The 19,332-nt window shown below is 41.1% G+C and overlaps 1 protein-coding gene across 3 annotated transcripts in view; it reads right to left on the reverse strand.

Annotated features, from left to right (window-relative positions):
• man1a2 (mannosidase, alpha, class 1A, member 2) overlaps nucleotides 1–6,813 on the reverse strand; it is a 117,101-nt gene extending 110,288 nt beyond the window's left edge. Inside the window, exons 1-2 of one of the 3 annotated variants that reach the window (XM_051403607.1) lie at nucleotides 6,527–6,813; nucleotides 4,440–4,967 (exon numbers count right to left, since the gene is read on the reverse strand). In XM_051403607.1, the coding sequence (XP_051259567.1) occupies nucleotides 4,440–4,753 (314 nt within the window). In that variant the 5' untranslated portion in view covers nucleotides 4,754–4,967; nucleotides 6,527–6,813. Of the gene's footprint in view, nucleotides 1–4,439; nucleotides 4,968–5,555; nucleotides 5,726–5,751; nucleotides 6,499–6,526 lie in introns of those variants that run through there. The other 2 variants (XM_051403609.1, XM_051403608.1) reach the window with 2 other exon arrangements.
• Between the last annotated feature and the right edge of the window lie 12,519 nt (nucleotides 6,814–19,332).

Here is a 19,332-nt window from a genome sequence, read left to right on the forward strand (position 1 = left end):
TTGAAGACACTGTTCAATTGTTGTTAAAAACAAACACCAAGAACACAAAATGATGGCCAAACGGCACAGGCCAGATGTGTGCTAACTAAGCCCTTTAACCATATCCTCGGGCACTTAAAATTATTGTCAAAATCTCACTGTAACAGATGGATTACCCCATGGCACAAAGAATAATATCATTTTCTCTCTCAAAAGCTTTTATAAGACTATTAACAGGGTGAACTTTTGAACAGAGATCTGGTTCTGTGGGGTTTTCTGTGGCCAAATAAAGTAAAGGTGAAATTATTACGAGCCTGCCTGTGCTCCTGAGGGTCTCTTTAAATGCTAGCGCGCCTCATTTTCCAGGGGCTGTTTGAACCTTGCTCCTCTGGAGCACACAATGATGATTTTAAGAAGAGCTGAGGCAGCCATACCAAAAAAGCAAATTGAACACAATTTCCATAAGCTTCTATAAGCAGGAAAAAAATTAAAACATATCGCATCACATGAATGCTTACGTAAGGTTAAATTCACAAGGAGCATTTTTGAGACTTTGCATAAAACTAATTTATAGAGATCCAAAAGGTATTATTCTCCCTTCTCAAAAACATAAATTGTCATCCCAGGGATATCTCAGTGGCCTCTTCTATTTTTCTTACGTTAATAAGCTGAAATTAACCAAACGTACCGAGATATCTGTTGTCTTGTTGCAATCTTTATTAAAGCCATATTCATTTAGTTTTAATCTTGCTGGCTTACCTTCATGACACCAATGTCGTAAATTCCAATGAGCTGAGCTTTGGCTGCAACATGCAACTAAAAATACCTCAAGTAGACATAAGGCTGAAAAGGGGTTTTAAAATGATTCAGATCCAGACTATTTAACATTATTACCTTTATTACAGAAGAAGAAATACCCTGTCTGGGATTTAATGAAAACAGACAGGGACCATGTGAAACTAGAGCTGGTTGGAATGGCCTAAGACTTGTATCACAATTCAATTTCAAGCACAGGCGGTAACGATATATATCACAGTACATTTATTTTTCCAAAGTACTCTTACCCATATTACTTGGACATATTTCACATAGAACTGCATTTTAAGAACATTTATTCGACAAAAACAAAGTCATTTGAGGTGAGAAAAGATGCCTTGTATTACCACCCTTTGCAACTCTGCTTGTCATCTGACTTTTTAAACCTGAATGATATGTGTGTAATGAAAGTCAGTGTTGTGTATAAAAGTGCTAAAAGAGCAACACCAGGCGGAACTTAAGTTCCACTTTTACTTTCTGGCAGAGCTATTAAGTCAGAGCACTGCTGAAGAGAGAGCATAGCTGACTCAGAGGCAATTCAGAAAGTTATTATACCGTCTACCGTTATAGATCATCTTTTCCCAAGTTAAATCGGAACACCTGTGTGGACACTCTGCGTCCTAGCAGACAAAAATAAAGAGAAGAAAGGAATGTTCAGCTTGTGGTTTAACCACAACAACCACGAGCCAACAGCTGCAAAGTCCCTCCACCCAAATCAAACTTCCAGCATTTTGTAAAGTAGCTCACTTAAAAAAAACACACAAAAGAAATAAATGTAAACTAGTTCATTTTAATCTGTGTGAACCAAACTTTGTGTGTGAAGTTGCACAACACTGATGTGAGTTTTTTAAATTCCTCTTTGTTGTGTGCGTGCGGACTCTACCAGTCAGCATGGTTCAGTCAAAATTTATACCGTAGAGCCAATTCATACAGGTGTACTTTCTATGCCATTTATACTGTCCACGCCTATGTGAAACATTTTAGCATCACATTACCTAACACCAAAAGTACCCAGATATGGAACCTTATCGTGTTTTTCTCCAAATGCTTCTGTATCCCATCAGTCCCTTCTCATCCCTACTATAAACTGCAACCTCTGGAGAAGCATGAACAAGCTCCAAGCCTCCTACCTTTATGTTTAAAAAACCCTTTGTGGTTCTGACGATGACACACAGCACCACTTTAGCCCAGCACTGCTCCTTCCAAGTCACTGGACAACAATAATTACGTTATTTCCAGCATGCAGAATCCCAAGCTCTAGAAGGCTTTCAGGATGGAAAAATGAAAAGGCACCACAGGGGACGAGGGGGCAACACTCTATGATCCCTGATGTGAAACTGTTCGAGAAATTGCTTTTAACACCTTGCCCAGCACTCAGTAAAACTAATGACCTCCTACACCAGCATGGAGGAGACCTTTCCTATTAAATTATCCTTTCCACCTACTGTTTGTCATTTTCTGCATTTTTTCATGTCTTTCGTCCTCTCAAAATAGTACAATTCATATACAGTACACGAGTCATGCTAATCAAAAGGTACTGTATATGTCATTGAAATGAAAATAGTGTGTTCAAATTCTTCAGTGTGTAGGTAGTGAACTGCTGATAAATAAACAGAGGCTCTGGAAACCCACAAGCCTGACATTCAAAATGCAAATAATCAGAAAACATAAAAACTGCGGCTTTATTTTGGCACTACATGTTAATGTTCAACAGTACAACTTGACAGTTCAGAAACAAATAATCTCACTAAAATTAAACAAATATAAGGTTACCATTTTGTTAGAGTATCCTAAAAATCAAAGCTCTGTGGCTTTTACATAATAGATAATATACAAAATAGCCTCCAGTACGTATTTGCTGGCTTATAGTAAGTAATTAAATATATATTGAAATGTAAATGAGATAGAATTCCTTTTAACGTAACTTGAGTCAGCTGGGAATAACAATGGGTCACTGGGCATGAAAATAGTCCAGCACAGTGGATTCCAAATAGCACAAGACAACTAGAGTAGCCAAAAATGAATTTGATTTAGGAGGGGTAAAAGAGCCTCAAAACGATGGCTGGCCACCAGCCAAAGGGGCTGGACAAACCAAATGACAAATGCAAAAGCTGCGGCTAAAATTCACCAGCATTTGGCTCATGGCGGGCAGCAATTTCTGAGCCTGTTTAAGCAGTTACTAAAGCTTTTCAAACAGCCTGTGTGTTCTAGCTCATCAAGTTCAACCACGTCTGCCCGTGGGACAGTACGACAACACAGTGGCCAAGGTGATAACATTTCTGTTGTGCAAGAACTTAAACAATTGCACCCAATGGAGACACAAAAGGGTGAGAGTTTTCAGAGCTACCCCAGCTGAACAAAAGGGAAAGGGAAAAAAAGTAGTACTAGGAGGAACACCTGTGCTGACGTGTATCTAAAACAATCAGGGGAGTGTGTATCACTCTACACCCGCGGTTCTCAAAGTGTGGGGCACGCCCCACTGGTGGGGAATAGAGACGTGACAGGTGGGGTGCGCCAAACGGGAGAAATTTTCCTTTTTATGCCTTTATATCTTTATCCAGACATCCCAACTGTCCCGGAAGTTCCGGGAGTCTCCCGCATATTGATAGCGGCTCCTTGACGCCCGCAAATGAGATCCAATCTCCCGGAATCTGGAGCAAGACCGCGCACTAGACTAGAGAGTGACTGCGCGTGCGTGCGTGTGTGTGTGACTATAAATGCAGCGCGTGTGAGAGCAAACCGTCCTTATAGCTGTGTGTTGCCGCTTATTAGACCGATCACCCCCGGGGGCGACACCAAGTGTAACAGGAATTCCCCTCCCCACCCCCACCCCCGCAACAAACCTCCCTGAAATGACTTTTTGCAGGTTGGGATGTCTGCTTTATCAATGCCTTTCTTTAATGACAACAAAGATCATACATTCAAAACAAAACACCCACAAACAAAGTAATCATTACTAGCCTACATGCAGTCTAAATGAAAAGAACATTAGATATGAGACCCCGAGAAAAATGTAACCTGGAACCGAAGTGCCAAAATAATGATTGACGTGACGTTGGCATATTAATTGTAGCGGAACAAACTCTTTTTTTAACAGATTGCAAAGTGGCACTTTTGTTTATTTTCTATTTTTGAACTTGATACAAATTTTGACACAGCTGCACTTTTATTTTCTTTATTTTTGAACTTGCTGTTATGTGATGTAGATACTTTGTATTTAGATACAACTTGTTACTATACTGATTCTACTTGTTACTTCAATATATTGGAACATTTTAAGCTTGTTGCGTATTTCATTAGCACTGTGTTGGGGCGATGGGGGCAGGTGGGGCTTGAAAATTCCCCCTTGTCCAAAGTGGGGAATGACCGAAAAAGTTTGAGAACCACTGCGCTACACACACTGCAACACCCCTGGGTGTCACAGCAGACTGCTAAAGATGATGAGTGTCGGTGCACCTGCTTTCATGGACTAGAGGTAATATCAGTGTGTGACAAAACTTGGGTAAAGAACAAAACTAGAGTTACCAATATTTAAGAAATCTTGTTGCAAAAGTTTCTTCTCTTAATCTTTCATAACAAAAATCTTCTTTAGATGTGACAGACACCAGATATTCAACAAAAGAAAACCTGCTGTTGGACCTTACCTGTGTCTGTGCTCATCATGTCCTCCCTGTCCATGTATGACCACCTGTCCTGAAGCATGCTTCCCCTCTTTGGGCGAGTCAATATGAGGGATGAGCACATCTTCCAAGCCCAGATCAAAGCGCTTGTGCTTGGAATTGTCCGGGAGGAAGAAGAAGGCCCCGAAGCATAAGGTGATGAAGGCACTCAGAATGAGGAGGAGGATGAACTTCTCAGAGAGCCTCAACGTAGCCCTGTGGTGCGGGAAAGAGGAGGCGCCCGGCGACAGAGTGGGTATCCTGCGGCCCGACAGTGGCAGGAGAGCCGGTGTCGTCATGTTGTGACTGCTGAAATGAACTTAGCTTGGGGAGGAGTTGGAGGGGAGGGGGGGGGGGGCAGGTTTACAAGTGCCACAGATGTTGTTGTAGCAGCATGCACGAGCTGGTTGACTTTATTATCTCATCCCTGCGTTGATAAGTCCAGAAAGCAAAAAGGGCAGAGGTCCCTCAGTGAAGGAGTGACTGCTCAGCAGGAAAATGGTCATGACGATTCTGAAAAAAAAGGGACATTACAGACATAGAGTTAGCGTTGTACACAGAGTTGTCTGTCCCTTTTACAGCGTAGTTACCAGAGATGTGCCACCATTTTAGAAAAATCGAGATTTTTTTCATCCCTTCATTTTAACTGCTCTACCTCAACAGTGAGTATACTCTGGAAGGACAGATGAGCTGATAGCCTGCATAGTCTTTCCTTTAGTCGTCATTTCTCCACCCTGGCAGCATGTCCCTTGCAACCACCAGCATCATCTTGTCAAGTACTCTGAAGGGCTTCTACTGAGCCTAGCCGCTCTGAATTACGATCAAACACATGGTGACAAGTCAAGAAACTTGTATGTCATAAATCAAGTGATAGCTGGAATAGCAGAGTAATAAACAATCCTATCACATGCTGTGGTACATTTAACAACATGCCATCTCAAAAATAAATACCTCAGAATCTCTCTCTCTCTCTCTCTCTCTCACACACACACACACACACACACACACACACACACACACAAAACACTTAATCCTTTGGCCATGAGAAAAATGACAAACAGATTTTCCAGAGGCTTAAGGCATCAAGAGGCTGTGCAATACCTGTGAGACCATCACCAAACTGCCCTCTGAGTCTGCGCATACCTGCACCTCTGCCAGGACTAACATAGCAAAATGAACAGCAGCCTTCTGTTTTTATGAGGTCTTATTGTGTTGCAGTGGCGTATAGGCTGCTGTCAGACCTATATCGTAATAAAATGTCAAACAGAGACAGAGACGAAGAGCAAGATCAGCCTACATGCAAATCCTCTTGATATTCGTATCCATCGGAGTCGACCGGAATGATAATTCGCAGTCGTGTGGCGACCCTTTGCAAGAGGGGCAGGACATGCAAGCTAAACACCCTGCATGCGTGTATCCAGTGTTGTATCACACCTGAACTTCAACCCTTATAGCAAAAACCCGACACAGTCTCCCACCCAGCCCCCCCGATCCCCGATGTAGGAAGAAGACGTGGAGCAAATGTTCAATTCAAAGTGTTAATGTTAATGTGAAAGGAGATGGAAATCAAGCGAGTTGCCCCTTTAAACACGAACATAAGCGGTCCCATTAATGTTGACACAAATGTTTAACCGAGGCCAGTTATTCTATCCAGTAGTTTTCCGTCGGGTCTGCATAGAGGTACGATGTCTCGGCGTCTTCACACAGAATACCAAGTTCATGCTGTGACAGTGCCAGTCTGTGCGAGCCGATCAGCCGACACAAAATGCTAGCTAACGAGCGACCGAGCGGCTAACTTATCAGGCTAACGTCGGCTAGCAGGAAAAACGAACAGCGGTTAAAAAAAAAAACAGCCAGACAGCCGAAGAAGACCCGTGGTTAGAAAATAACCGTATTCCGACATACGCGTTTGGGCTCACTGATGTTTTAGCTACCCGTGAATGTTAAAGGCTGAGCTTTGAAATATGTAGCCGGTGGCGCTAGCTATTTGGCTAGGTTGCTACGGCTAGCTAGCTGGTGATCCACTGACAGAGGCGGTGTGTTGTGTGGACGCCGCTGTGCTGCATCACCACCTTTCTCATTTGCTCGGTGAAAATCGATGCCAGTCAGGATTCCCGGTCCGCCTTTTGGAAGAAGTCGCTGTAGCGGGTGTCCTCATGTCCACGAATGTTACACGGTGGTAACCCGCAGTGGTGGCACCGTTCACCGTCAGTTCAGAGCCACATAGCGGTACAGCTCCGCGGACGCTGAGGGGATGTTGATGACTGGCCGCTCTGTCGGACTGCAGCGACGGACTGACTGACTGACTGAGCCGCTGCTGCTGCTGCTGCCGCTGCTCGGCGATCCAGCATCAGCTACTCAGCCTGCCCGAGTTAGGGACTGTCTGACAATTTCGTTAAGCAGGATAACTGTATAATATGATTTACGTTAAAAACGTAGCTGCTGTTGGACCAAGTGTACTTCTCCTTGAAGCTGTGATAGTATATTGCAATGTGGGAAGGCAGCTGCGCCATGCGTAATTTTATTAAATGTACTCAAATGATGTACCCCTACCCTATTCAGTTTTGTAAAATCCCAAACATAGGTTTTGTGGAAATTATTCACTGATATAAATATAAAAAATATTCAGATATAGACTTAATATATAATTAATAAATGTAGGGAAAATAATAATACTCAGTTACAAGTAAAAGTCCTGCATTCAGAATTACACAAATATTAAAAGCACTAATTATACAGCAGAGTGACCCCTGCCAACATTACATTAGTATAATATATTAATATACAATATTGTTCTGTTCTAGTAGGTAAAACTGAAGATAGTAAAATACTCCAGTACAGCTCAGTTACCTCCACCACCAGCTCCTTGGTTTTCCCTGTGTTGAGCTGTAGGGGGTTTCTGTCGCACCATCCCATGAAGTTCTCGATCAGGTCTCTGTACTCGTCCTCCCTATCATCTGTGATACAGCCGACAATGGAGGAGTCACCCGAGAACTTCTGTAGATGGCACGCTCCGGAGTTGGTGCAGAAGTCAGAGGTGTAGAGAGTGAACAGGAACGGTGACAGTACAGTTCCTAGGGGTGCGCCAGTGCTGCTCATCACCACGTCTGACAAGCAGCTGTGCAGTCTGACATATTGTGGTCTGTTGGTGAAGTAGTCAGTGATCCCGGCCACAAAGTCCTGATCCACCTGCACCACAGAGAGCTTCCCTGCCAGCCGGAGAGGCTGGATGGTGTCTAAAGCGCTGGAGAAGTCGAAGAACATAATCCTCACAGTGCTCTGTGGAGCAGATGACATGCAATGTGCCAGTTAATATTCATTTTCATACTGACCAAAATGAGTAACAACTGCATGAAAAGAATCTGGACATGGCAGTGACCTTTGAGCTCGTGAAAAAAGAAATCTCAATCTTCTTCTGATAAATTTTGGCAGTATGGCATCACATTGCCAGGAAAAGAATAGCTTAGATTAACTGTAGACACATCCTGGTAACTCTTCTCACTTCAGTTGTGAATCCTCCCTGACAGTCACGACAGCTTGAAGACTGAAATCAGGTGTAATCAAATGAACCAGACACTCATTTTCAAGTTCAAGTAAACAGAAGTTGTTTTTCTCATAATAAATTATATTGTTATCTCAAGAAAAAGGTGGTTTAGACCACAAGATAAATGAATTCGAGACATTAAAAAAATAATTGCAAGCGTGACTTCTGTACTGGAGTGCCCCTTGAAGTTCTAAGTTATTCCATTTCTAAGAATCAGTATTTAAGCCAAAAATAAGCATAGGTACTTGTCCTTGGATCTACTTACTGTGTTTTCACATGAGCAGAGAGCAAAGGTAGGAACAGTTTTTCAAGTAGAGCCTCAATAAATAATGTTAACACAGTGTTTCCTTCTTGTTTAAAGAGGACAATTCCACCATTACATACAAGATACACAGTAAGTGAGGATTTAACCAGCATGTTGGAGTGGAAGTAATGCATATATACAGCGTACAGTTTCACTACAGACATACCTGCTGACAGTGGTCTTGAGACTTACATTAAATATAACCTTTAAACAAAACAATTATAATCAGACAAATAACTGGATTGACAAAAAGAGAGAAATCTAGTTTAGGTTTTGTTCTGGCAGCTCCATGCAGCAGCACACTATTCACTACACACTGCCTGGATTTATACATCATAAACAATTGAATAATCTTATCAAACGCACTCTCCTTTATCAAATGGTGCATGAGCTATGTTGCCAGGAAGGATACAGTTTATCATATTAGTCCCCTGGTGTATGCCGAGAACTTTCCTTCCTTTTCTGGCCCTGGCAGTGTGCGCTCTGTCTTCTTTTTCAGTAGAGAGACACTGTAGCTGAACATGAGACAGGTGTCGCTTTGCTTTCAGGAGCCTTTATTCCACTCTCGGGGCAGTTTTCTCTTTGCTCTGGCCAAAAACACACTCCAAGCCAAGAGCTCGCTCTGTGCTCTCTGCAACTGAAGGGTGTAATTTGTTAGAAACCTCAGTGATGACAATCACTGCACACACTCCTGCTGCAGTATAGCTGGCTTTCCTGTGGTGTGACTTGGGTGAGGGCCACAAACTTGGCTGAACCACAAACTCTCAAAGACGTGCCACTGACAAAGGTGACCATGATTTGCTCCACTGGGGCAAGTCCTTAGAGCACTGAACTTCAGCCTCTAACTCAGCCAGAAAAGAGTAGAGTACAAGGCGAACCACATAAACATACAACCCACCATCTCAACATAAGTACATGTTATACAGAAATGGATGATTGAAAGCATAAGAAGCTCTGTAGGCCTTAAGCAGAGTTACAGTAAGTGGGTGTGCAAAAAGTTGTTGTAGCACCACTGTGATAATGTCTGAACAGTTTTGAAAGAAACTGTTTGTTTGGTAGGGAGTAATTCTAGTCCAAACTGTGGATCACAGTGGAACTGTGGACTGTGGATTATCCAGAGTAGCTGTTTCAGGAAATATATGTTGCCACTGAATATTGCTGCCATGCTAGCATCGTGGCCCTAGGAACAGCATTGTCGGTCAGTTTGGTAAGTATTTTGGATGGATTGTCATGAATTATTATTATTTTCCATGCTTTTTATGCCTTGATGGTGACAGTTGAAGATAGACAGAATTGTGGGGAGAGGGAGAGAGCAGATGACAGCAAAGGGTTGTGGGTCATAATCGAACCAGGGCCACTCTGGTAAGGACTCTGCTTACGCCACCCTATCAGTACTTTTGATAGAGCCATGGTGTCCAGAGGATAATTCATAAAACTTTGGTGCTAATTAACTAATCTTAGCAACCTAATAGTATCATGATGATGTTACCGTCTAGCGGGGTCATTCCTATTGAATTGAATCTTGAATCTTGAATCTATGTTCCCAGGGTCCTGTGTTCCCCAGTTCTAGGGTTAGAGTGTTAGAGAACATAGAACCATGTGAACATAGATACGCTCCCCATCTAGCTCAAACCACCACTGCTGTACACAGGTGCAGTCTAATACAGCCACTAGCATGGCTGTAGAATCTTGGACTTGTTTAAATGTCATTGTTCAATACTGCGAGGACCACAGTACCTCACAATCAATCTTAACAAATGAGACCAGCTCATGACACCACTCCACAGCCGCTGACTTCACCAGCAGGGCCCTGTGTGTGAAAAGGAGGATTGTATTTCTTATCCCTTTGTCTTTCATTGTGAACGCTCCATATTGAAGTAGAGCTTAGCAGGCAGTTAGTCTGCACTGTGACACTGTCAGCCCACATACCAAAGTGAGCTTTTCTCTGACAGGTAATCTATCCGTGGACAAAGTTCACACCGTGAAGACAGTCCCAGCGTTTTGCTGAGTGTGGAGACAGCCAACCGCTGAGTCCATCAGCTGGTCCTTGAGCTGCCACCGGCTTCAGACTCGTACTGAGACCAGGGGCCACTGGGACCTCTGATTTACAGGACACCCCTCAGTGAGTGAATTAGTGGCCGTGCAGTGTCGTAATCATTGTGAAGTCCTCCCCTTGGAGAGGCATCACCATGAGTCACCCACAACGGCCGGTTGGGTTTGACGCCAGTGTCGGTGTGGGTGCAAGGAGACACACACAAAAACCCAAAAGAGCTGAGCAGACACAAAAAGCTGACAGTTTCCAAATCACAGCCAAGTTGCAGAGAAGGGAGGGTGTGTGGTAGTGAGAGAAGGGAGGGTGTCCTTTGCTTCAATGCATCTTTGATTATCATTGTCAGAGGGATGGATTGCCGGACTGGGAAGGATTTATCACATATTTCACACCCACAAAGAACAATGCTGCAAAGACAAAACATTCATTCTATGTAGAAAGGAACTAGATTAAGCAGAAAACAAAACAAAAGGAACACAAAATGGCTACGGGAGGCATTGGCTTGACATGAGATTGCTTTTCAGCTGGTAAACAGCACCAGAAGCCGCCTGTCCTTCGGATCCTTGTTTGACGGGATGAACTGGTGAATTATTACTATTTCAACCCTGTGAATGATGAGCTGCACCAGAGCACCTGAGCCAACCCGTCTGTCAGTGCCCGGCAAGGTCAACCACAAACTCGGGCTCTAGTGGACAGCGTGTATGTGTGTGTCTATACAGGAAATGTGTGTGTGTGTGTGTGAAGTGTCAATCCCACGCTCTAGTAGCGATAACTGCATATATAGTGCTGAGAAGGGGCTCTACGACACACTCTTGATTTTTGACATTCCAGTTAATGGTGCGACGCGGCGCCTTCCCACACTGCCAAGAACAGTGATCATGAGTCCCTCCAGAAAGTGTGGCATGATGGGTAGACAAACATAGCTCTGTCTATACACTGCTGTGTAAAGCACGTTTTCTTTATGCTATAGTGTATGGATACTTATCTATCTAACAAATGGTACTGAAGGATGGTGATCCTGGCTCGGTCACTGTGGGACAGATTATACCAAACCTCCATTCTAAATTTGGCTGTAGCGCCATGGAAATGGGGGACTGGCAAGAGGGAGATTAGCTGGAGCAGGAGTTTGAGTTTACAGCCGTGAATGAGATCTGGTTCAGATGGCCAGCAGGGACCAGCTGCTGTACTTGTAAACATGCTACAAAAGTGGGAAAGTACAAAAATCCTATTAAAGTTTAGGTTTTTCGCGGGGTTTGCAGCCACCGTAGTTTCTCCCTCGTGCTTTGAAAGGGATGGCGATACGAGTGAGTGATAATCTGTAACTACACAGCAAATGCCACTAAATAATACAGTGGACCATTAAGTTACTTTGATAATGATTTTTTTCACATCTTCTCACACCAGATTTCACTTTTGAGGGAAGTATTGTACTAAAATATGATATTTGATATTTGTATGACAGGACTATTGAAAATTCTTGATGTGCTTAATTTTGTATATATTTGCTAAATATTCTGAAAACCTGGAATTCAACACATAACACTAGAATTCAAAATGCAGAAGAGAAATAAAGATTTCAAAAAAAAACTTTTACATTTGCTGTAAATCTGCAATTTTCTAAGCTCAAAGCTCAGTGACTTCAGTAACATTCAAAAGTGAATTGTACTTTCATACTAGCCATCAGCATTTGATTTCTCAGTTGATAGCAGACGCATTCTGCAATAAAACTCATCAAATGCGATCTGCACAGATGAGACGAGAAAAGGAGAGATTCAGCAAAACATCTAAATTAACAGTAATCAGGATGGTAAAAAAACATCAGGGATGCATTTAACTTACAAAACATTGTGTAGTTGGAGTAAAATGAATTCAAAGAGCTCTGTCATAGTGATGATGAGAGTCTGGCCTCGTCACCACCACTGCTGCCGTACAGGCTTCAACTCAATTCAAGTTCAATTTCTATATAAAGTAGTGCTGTACGCCATGTCATTATTTAATTATGAGAGAAACAGTGTGATAACTCACTCAGAAGAGAGAGTTTAAGAAAAACAAGACAGCAGACTGTATCTTTGATAACATTGCTCTATAGTCTATTGAGTGTTGGGATGTTTGTGAAAGCATTATTTCCCTTATTCTCTCCCTCCTATTACTAAAGACACACAGGATGATTCCTCTCTGTCTGTCTGTATCTATCTGTGTTGGATCTGCAGAATATTGATCTGTCCAAATCATTAAATGTTTGCTCCTCATCATCACACACAACTCTTCTCACTATGGTCAGTCTTATTAAACTAGTTCAGTTCTGTAGTGGTTTTCTGACTCTGCAAGCTATAGTGTTGCTCCGAGAGAGTGCGATCGATCATTTCTGTTGCACCAGAGTTCTATTGGAAAATGATACATATCCATTTGGAAACACATCCTCACCCATAATATCATCATTCAATATCTTTACGATATAGAGGATCCAGTTTGAGATAAGGTTGTCATGCTGTCAGTGATGTATGGCTTTATAGGCTGCTGGCAAAGGTGGAATGACAAATTACACTTAATCTCATTAGACTGAGTAGCTTTCTGTTTACTTGCACTTTTTGGAGTTGGCTTTTTTAGTTGGTGAGTTTACTTTGCATTCAATTAAATATTTAAACTCACATTATTAAAGAAATTGACTCTATAGCTGCAGAGACTATCCAGTAATTAATAAACATTTGTATCATATTTGCACAGAAATGAGGAGGATAGGTTATCTTACCCAATCAGATGTAACATTAAATGATCAAACTTATTGGCATTTTTCTTAGTATGACAGCTTTATAGGAACCCTCCATGATTTATCTCCTCTATATATTTTGGGCCATTTAACCCAATATTCTGTACCTCTCTACAGGTCTGGCCCCCACATGCTGTTAAAAGTTCCATAGCTCAGGACAAAGGCTTTCACACCGTGAAAAGAGGTCAGTGCCATATTTTATGACGCTTTTTAAAATCCCACCTTTACCGACTGGCATAGTTTATAACTTACTTCGATGGTTTTATGTTGTTTTATGTTGTAGTTTCATTGCCTCTGCCATCCACAGATTTTTCAACATTAAAAAAATTAAATAATTTAATAACAAAAAACTTTGTACAGTTTTTGGAGATGAAGTGTGCGCATAAGAGCCACGTCAATGTCAGAGGGGGAGGTGGCAGGAAACTATATAAGTCAATGAGGTTGTCGTCATCATCATCATCATCATCATCACTCATTTCTGTTCAGTACCTTTGTCTCTGTCCTTCTCTCTTTACCCCCCTACACCCCCCCCTCACCCCAACTGTTTGAGGCAGATGGCCACCCACCTAGAGCCGTGGTCTGCTCGAGGTTTCTGCCTGGCCGCCGTCGCCAAGTGCTTGCTCATGGTGGTACTGTTGGGTCTCTGTAAATAATGTTTTAAAGAGTTTGGTCTAGACCTGCTCTATTTGAAAAGTGTCCTGAGATAACTTCTGTTATGAATTAGCGCTATACAAATGAAACTGTACTGAATTGAGTTGAAATAAAAAAGCATTACAGGATCATTCTTTCAAAACTTCCACAAAATCTGTCCATAAAGGCCTCACAAATGTAACCCATTTGGTCCAGAATTTAAGGAACACATTTTTCTGAAGATGAAGAGTGAAAGCAATCTTTTCCATAACTATATAACCCTACTATATCTATCTACTCTTATACTGTGGGGGGTTCAGGAAGCAGCCAGTACCTTGTAAGCGCTTTTTTACAAGCAGATATTAAGATAGCAAATATATACTCACCGGGATGTCCTGTCTGAAATCAACTTTTCCTGAAAATAATGTGGAAAACTGCAAAGGCAGATCAATGTTAAGCATGTATTTTAATGCTTTGTGGAGCTCTGCCCAAAAACGTCAGTCCCAAAATATGTGCCAGTGATTGACTTCCTGAAACCCACACTGTCTCCAACATTTAGTATATTAGTTTGTTGTATTATGGTGTACTTTTATATGTACTTGTGAGGCACTTTTTAAAATAAATTTAATTAGTCAATGTGTTAGCCTGCAATATGATATAATTGAATTTAGCCCTTCATATACACTTAAAACAACAAAGATGATATAAAATGATATAAAAATGTATAGAAACTGCTGTCTTTCTATTAAGTATATGTTCCATGTATGACATTTCCGAATATTGCACGTTCTTGTAATACTTGAATGTTGAAGTGGCCTTGTTGAAGATGACAATAACAGTGGTGGCCCCAAGCCAATTTGAGTCTGAGCCCCTTGATATAAAACCTCATTGGCACTATATAAATGGAAACAGATACAAGTAGACTCTTTCAGGAAATGTGAATAGAATGGGCTTTTAATCCTACATATACTTTGTGCAGCCCTTAGAATTGGAATAATATCCAGCAGGTTATTTTTGAAGGCCTAAACAAAAAGTTCCAAGTCTGCAAAACTGTCTATTTTAGGCTCAACCACTGATCTTCAGGACTCTGACTGGTCCTCCTTTGAGAAGAGATGGATTGTCTTGGCTTTTACAATAGATACAAATAGATACTACTGAGACATTGGAGGGAAAAGTGCCTGTCCCTTATAAACAATGGACTAGAACAATGTCTGCTGTACTTAACCCTGGACATGATGCCAGTGTGTGTATGTTATTTCATTTAATTTTGATGTTCATTCTGTTCCCCTAGCTTTTATTTGGGTGTATTTGTGTAGATGTATATGGGTGTTCATCTCTACCAATCATTATATTCATTGACTTACATTGTCTGTGAACATGTGTGTAGGAAAAAACAACTCATTATCACTATCAGTCATCCTTTGCAGCATATTCACAGCATCACTGTAAGTGACTATATGTTTCTTTTTATACCTGCTCCATGCGCAGTTTACCTCCAGGCACTTTCACAGCATTCTGTAAGACTGACATGTTATCATAGTCATGGCCAAGGTGAAGGTTATTTTCTGAGGCTGTATTTATTGGGTTACACTGTGTTGTAGTAATGTAAAATCTTCAATGTGTTGCTGTTTTCTTGTGCAGTTTGTCCCACTCTCAGAAAAGCATCTTTGCTCATTCCATGTAGCTGTAATCTTTTTAAAATGGTGGATGTCCAATTTGAAAACAGAGGTCTTCATATTGCTCCATCAGCAGTGTGTCTGTGAACTCAGATGGCAGTGGCTCCAAACAAACAAGCTTCATTGGCTTTTAACAACTCCACTACTTTCCAGTGGGAGCTGGTTAGCCTCCATTTAGAGCCCAGTAAGTATATTACTGCCGCGACTATGGCCTAACCTCTTTGTCTGTAATCAAGTTAACCAGTGTTCAACTCTCAGCCTCTGTTGATCACACAGCCATGCTTGTACACACATGTGCAAGGATATATACATACATACATACATACATACATACATACATACAATAAAAAGACACAATCTCTTTTTTCTCTCTGTCTGACATTAAATCAGATTAAACTTTTCCTGTTTTAGGTCAATTAGGATTACCAAAGTTATTTCTATTTGCTAAATGCCAGAATAATGAGAGAGAGAATTTTTTAGACAATGTTTTTATTACTTTCTTGAAAGTCAGAAGTTTACATACATTTCATTAGTATTTGGTACCATTGCCTTTAAACTGTATGACTTGGGTCAAACGTTTTGGATATCCTCAAGCTTCTCACAATAGTTGGCAGGAATTTTGGCCCATTCCTCCTGACAGAACTGGTGTAACTGAGCCAAGTTTGCAGGCCGCCTTGCTCGCACATGCCATTTCAGCTCTGCCCATAAATGTTCAATAGGATTGAGATCAGGGCTTTGTGATGTCCACTCCAAAACATTGACTTTGTTGTCCTTAAGCCACTTTGTAACCAGTTTGGCAGTATGCTTCGGGTCATTGTCCATCTGGAAGACCCATTTGCGCCCAAGCTTTAACTTCCTGGCTGATGTCTTGATATGTTGCTTCAGTATTTCCATATAATGTTCTTTCCTCATGATGCCATCTATTTTGTGAAGTGCACCAGTCCCTCCTGCAGCAAAACAACCCCACAACATGATGCTGCCACCCCCGTATTTCACAGTTGGGACGGTGTTCTCAGGCTTGCAAGCTTCCCCCTTTTTCCTCCAAACGTAACGATGGTCATTATGGCCCAACAGTTCGATTTTAGTTTCGTCAGACCACAGGACATGTCTCCAAAAATTAAAGTCTTTGTCCCTGTGTGCATTTGCAAACTGTAATCTGGCTTTTTTATGTTTCTTTTGGAGTAATGACTTCTTCCTGGCAGAGTGGCCTTTCAGCCCATGTCGGCACAGTACTCGTTTCACTGTGGATAATGACACACTCTTACCAGCTTCAGCCAGCATCTTCACAAGGTCTTTTGCTTTTGTTCTTGGGTTGATATGCACATTTCAGACCAAAGCACGTTCAACTCTGGGACACAGAACCCGTCTCCTTCCTGAGCGGTATGATGGCTGGACATTCCCATGGTGTTTATACTTGCGTATAATTGTTTGAACAGATGAACGTGTCACCTTCAGGCATCTGGAAATTGCACCCAAGGATGAACCAGAGTTGTGCAAGTCCACAATTCTCTTCCTGATATCTTGGCTGATTTCTTTTGACTTTCCCATGATGTTACACAAAGAAGCAGTGCGTTTCAGGTGTGCCTTAAAATACATCCACAGGTGTGTCTCTAATTAACTCAAATGTTGTCAATAAATAAATAATAATAAATAAAAAAAATGTATATCAATCAGAAGCTTCCAAAGACATGACATCATCATCTGGGCTTTCCCAAATTGTTAAAAGGCATAGTAATCTTAGTGTATGTAAACTTCTGACCTTGAAGAAAGTAATACAAAATTGTCTAAAAAAAATCCTTCCCTCATTTTTCTGGCATTTAGCAAATAGAAATAATTTTGGTAATCCTAACGGACCTAAAACAGGAAAAGTGATTGTCTGATTTCATGTCAGACAGTGAGAAAAAAAAGCATATGTGTCTTTTTATACAGTGTATGTAAACTTCTGGTTTCAACTGTATATATACTGTATATATTCTGAAGATGTGGTTTTTTTAATATTCCTGTGTCAGCAGTATTGAGGCCTGTGTTATATTTCCTTTGTTCATTGCTTTTGATAAACAAGTCTCAAGTGTTCATTTGTTACATAACTTGCTCCGGAAACTGTATTCTGTGATGCCTATGAATAATTGACACCACACTAATTTTAACAAATCAAGATGAATTATTCACAACTCAACACACAGGGACTCTCCAACAGGGAATTCTGTAACAGCGTGTTCATATTCTTCTTAAAGCGGCCTTTCCCAGAGTGCACTTCAGGTGACCTTCAGTGTACAGTGTGGATGTGTGTGTGTGTGTGTGTGTGTGCGCGTCCTGTCTTGACAATGATGGAAGCCAGTGTCGCTCCCTTGCAGCCCAGAGATAAAGTGTCTCTCACAGAAGGATGTCAGGTGCTGTCACAACACTGGCTTTGAAGTGACATAATGCTGTGGTAGGTCATACCTGCATGTCTGCTGTCTACGGAGTTTATTACTCTTTCTGTTCTTCTCTGTGTATGCATTTGGTCTTTTCCCAGTTAGATTTTTGAGAATTTGAGATTTTGACCACTTTTGGTCTTTTTAAAGGGAAGTTTTCCATAGGTATCAGCTTTAAGTTGAATAAACATACACTACCTGTGTCTGCAATCAGTGACATCATCAACAAGTGAACTCAACAAAAAAATCAAAACAGAGAGAGAAAAAACACAAAGTCTCACTTTCATCATCATAAACCAGTATGGAAGCAAAGATGTGTCATGCATCGGTCGAGTGTGTAACATTTAAGAGTCTCTATTGGCAGAAATCGAATATGATAATATATGTCTGTGTATAATCACCTGAACATAACAATAGTTGTGTTTTGATCAACTTAGAATGAGCTGTTTTTATCTACAGAGGGAGTTGGTCCTTCCTTTACAGAGTCCGCCATGCTGAACCACCATTTTTCTACAGTAGCCCAGAACGAACAAACCAAACACTGGCTGTAGATAATTAACACATGTGCTTTAAATCTTAAATGAATCAAACATTGAAAGTCAGCGTAAAAACTGGTCCCAGATGAATTAGTGAGCATCAGGTCCAAAAAAGAACATTGCAAAAAGTCACATCACAGCTGGACTACTGTAACAGATTGTTCGCCCGCCTCAGGAAATCTTCCCTACCTCTCTTTTTAAATGTTGTTTAAGGATTGTTTTGTGTAGGAAATCAATTTATCTTTTTATTATCTTGAGGGGCTATAAATGTTATTCCATTCAAAATGTATTAATAATTTGTAAGTAAAAATAAGTATTTTTTATTTTTGTTAATTTTTTACTCTTTATTTATTTTTAAGTAAATTGTTTGCTGTTTTGTTACTTATTTAAGTTGTTGGGTCTGATAATATATAAGATTGTGTGGGTTTTTATATACTGTGTAAACAGTTATATATATTTCATACATCACTATATTGTAAGGTATTATAATGATGATGATTAGAATTAGATGTTGTCACATGGTTTGTATCCTTGCACTCCTTCCTCTTGGTTGCCTGTCAGGATGATGAAAGCCAAACCGACCCTCTTCTGCAGCTGAACTTTCCATAACTCCCTGTGGATCAGCATAACAGGCAAACCATGAAAACATAAAAAGCACCAAATGTAAAAGATTAAACATAAGAAAAGATGTCTCTCGCCTGTGAGACAATATTGTATCATGATCGTTGGTTCTCTCAATTACAAGCTACATTAGTCGAGAGCTCAATGGCGGGTAAAGGATTTTTATGAGGTCTGGCAGAAGTCCTCCTCTCCTGGGTTCACAGCCGCGGTGAGCATCCTGCCATGTGCAGTGCACTGTCATTGTTCAATCTAATGTGTGTGTGTGTGTGTGTGTGTGTGTGTGTGTTGGCGGGCTTAGTTCCTAGTGGATTGACTTCACTGAAAGAAGCGAGGGAG

Source organism: Dicentrarchus labrax, unplaced genomic scaffold (genome assembly GCF_905237075.1).
Source record: "Dicentrarchus labrax unplaced genomic scaffold, dlabrax2021, whole genome shotgun sequence".
NCBI lineage: Eukaryota > Metazoa > Chordata > Actinopteri > Moronidae > Dicentrarchus > Dicentrarchus labrax.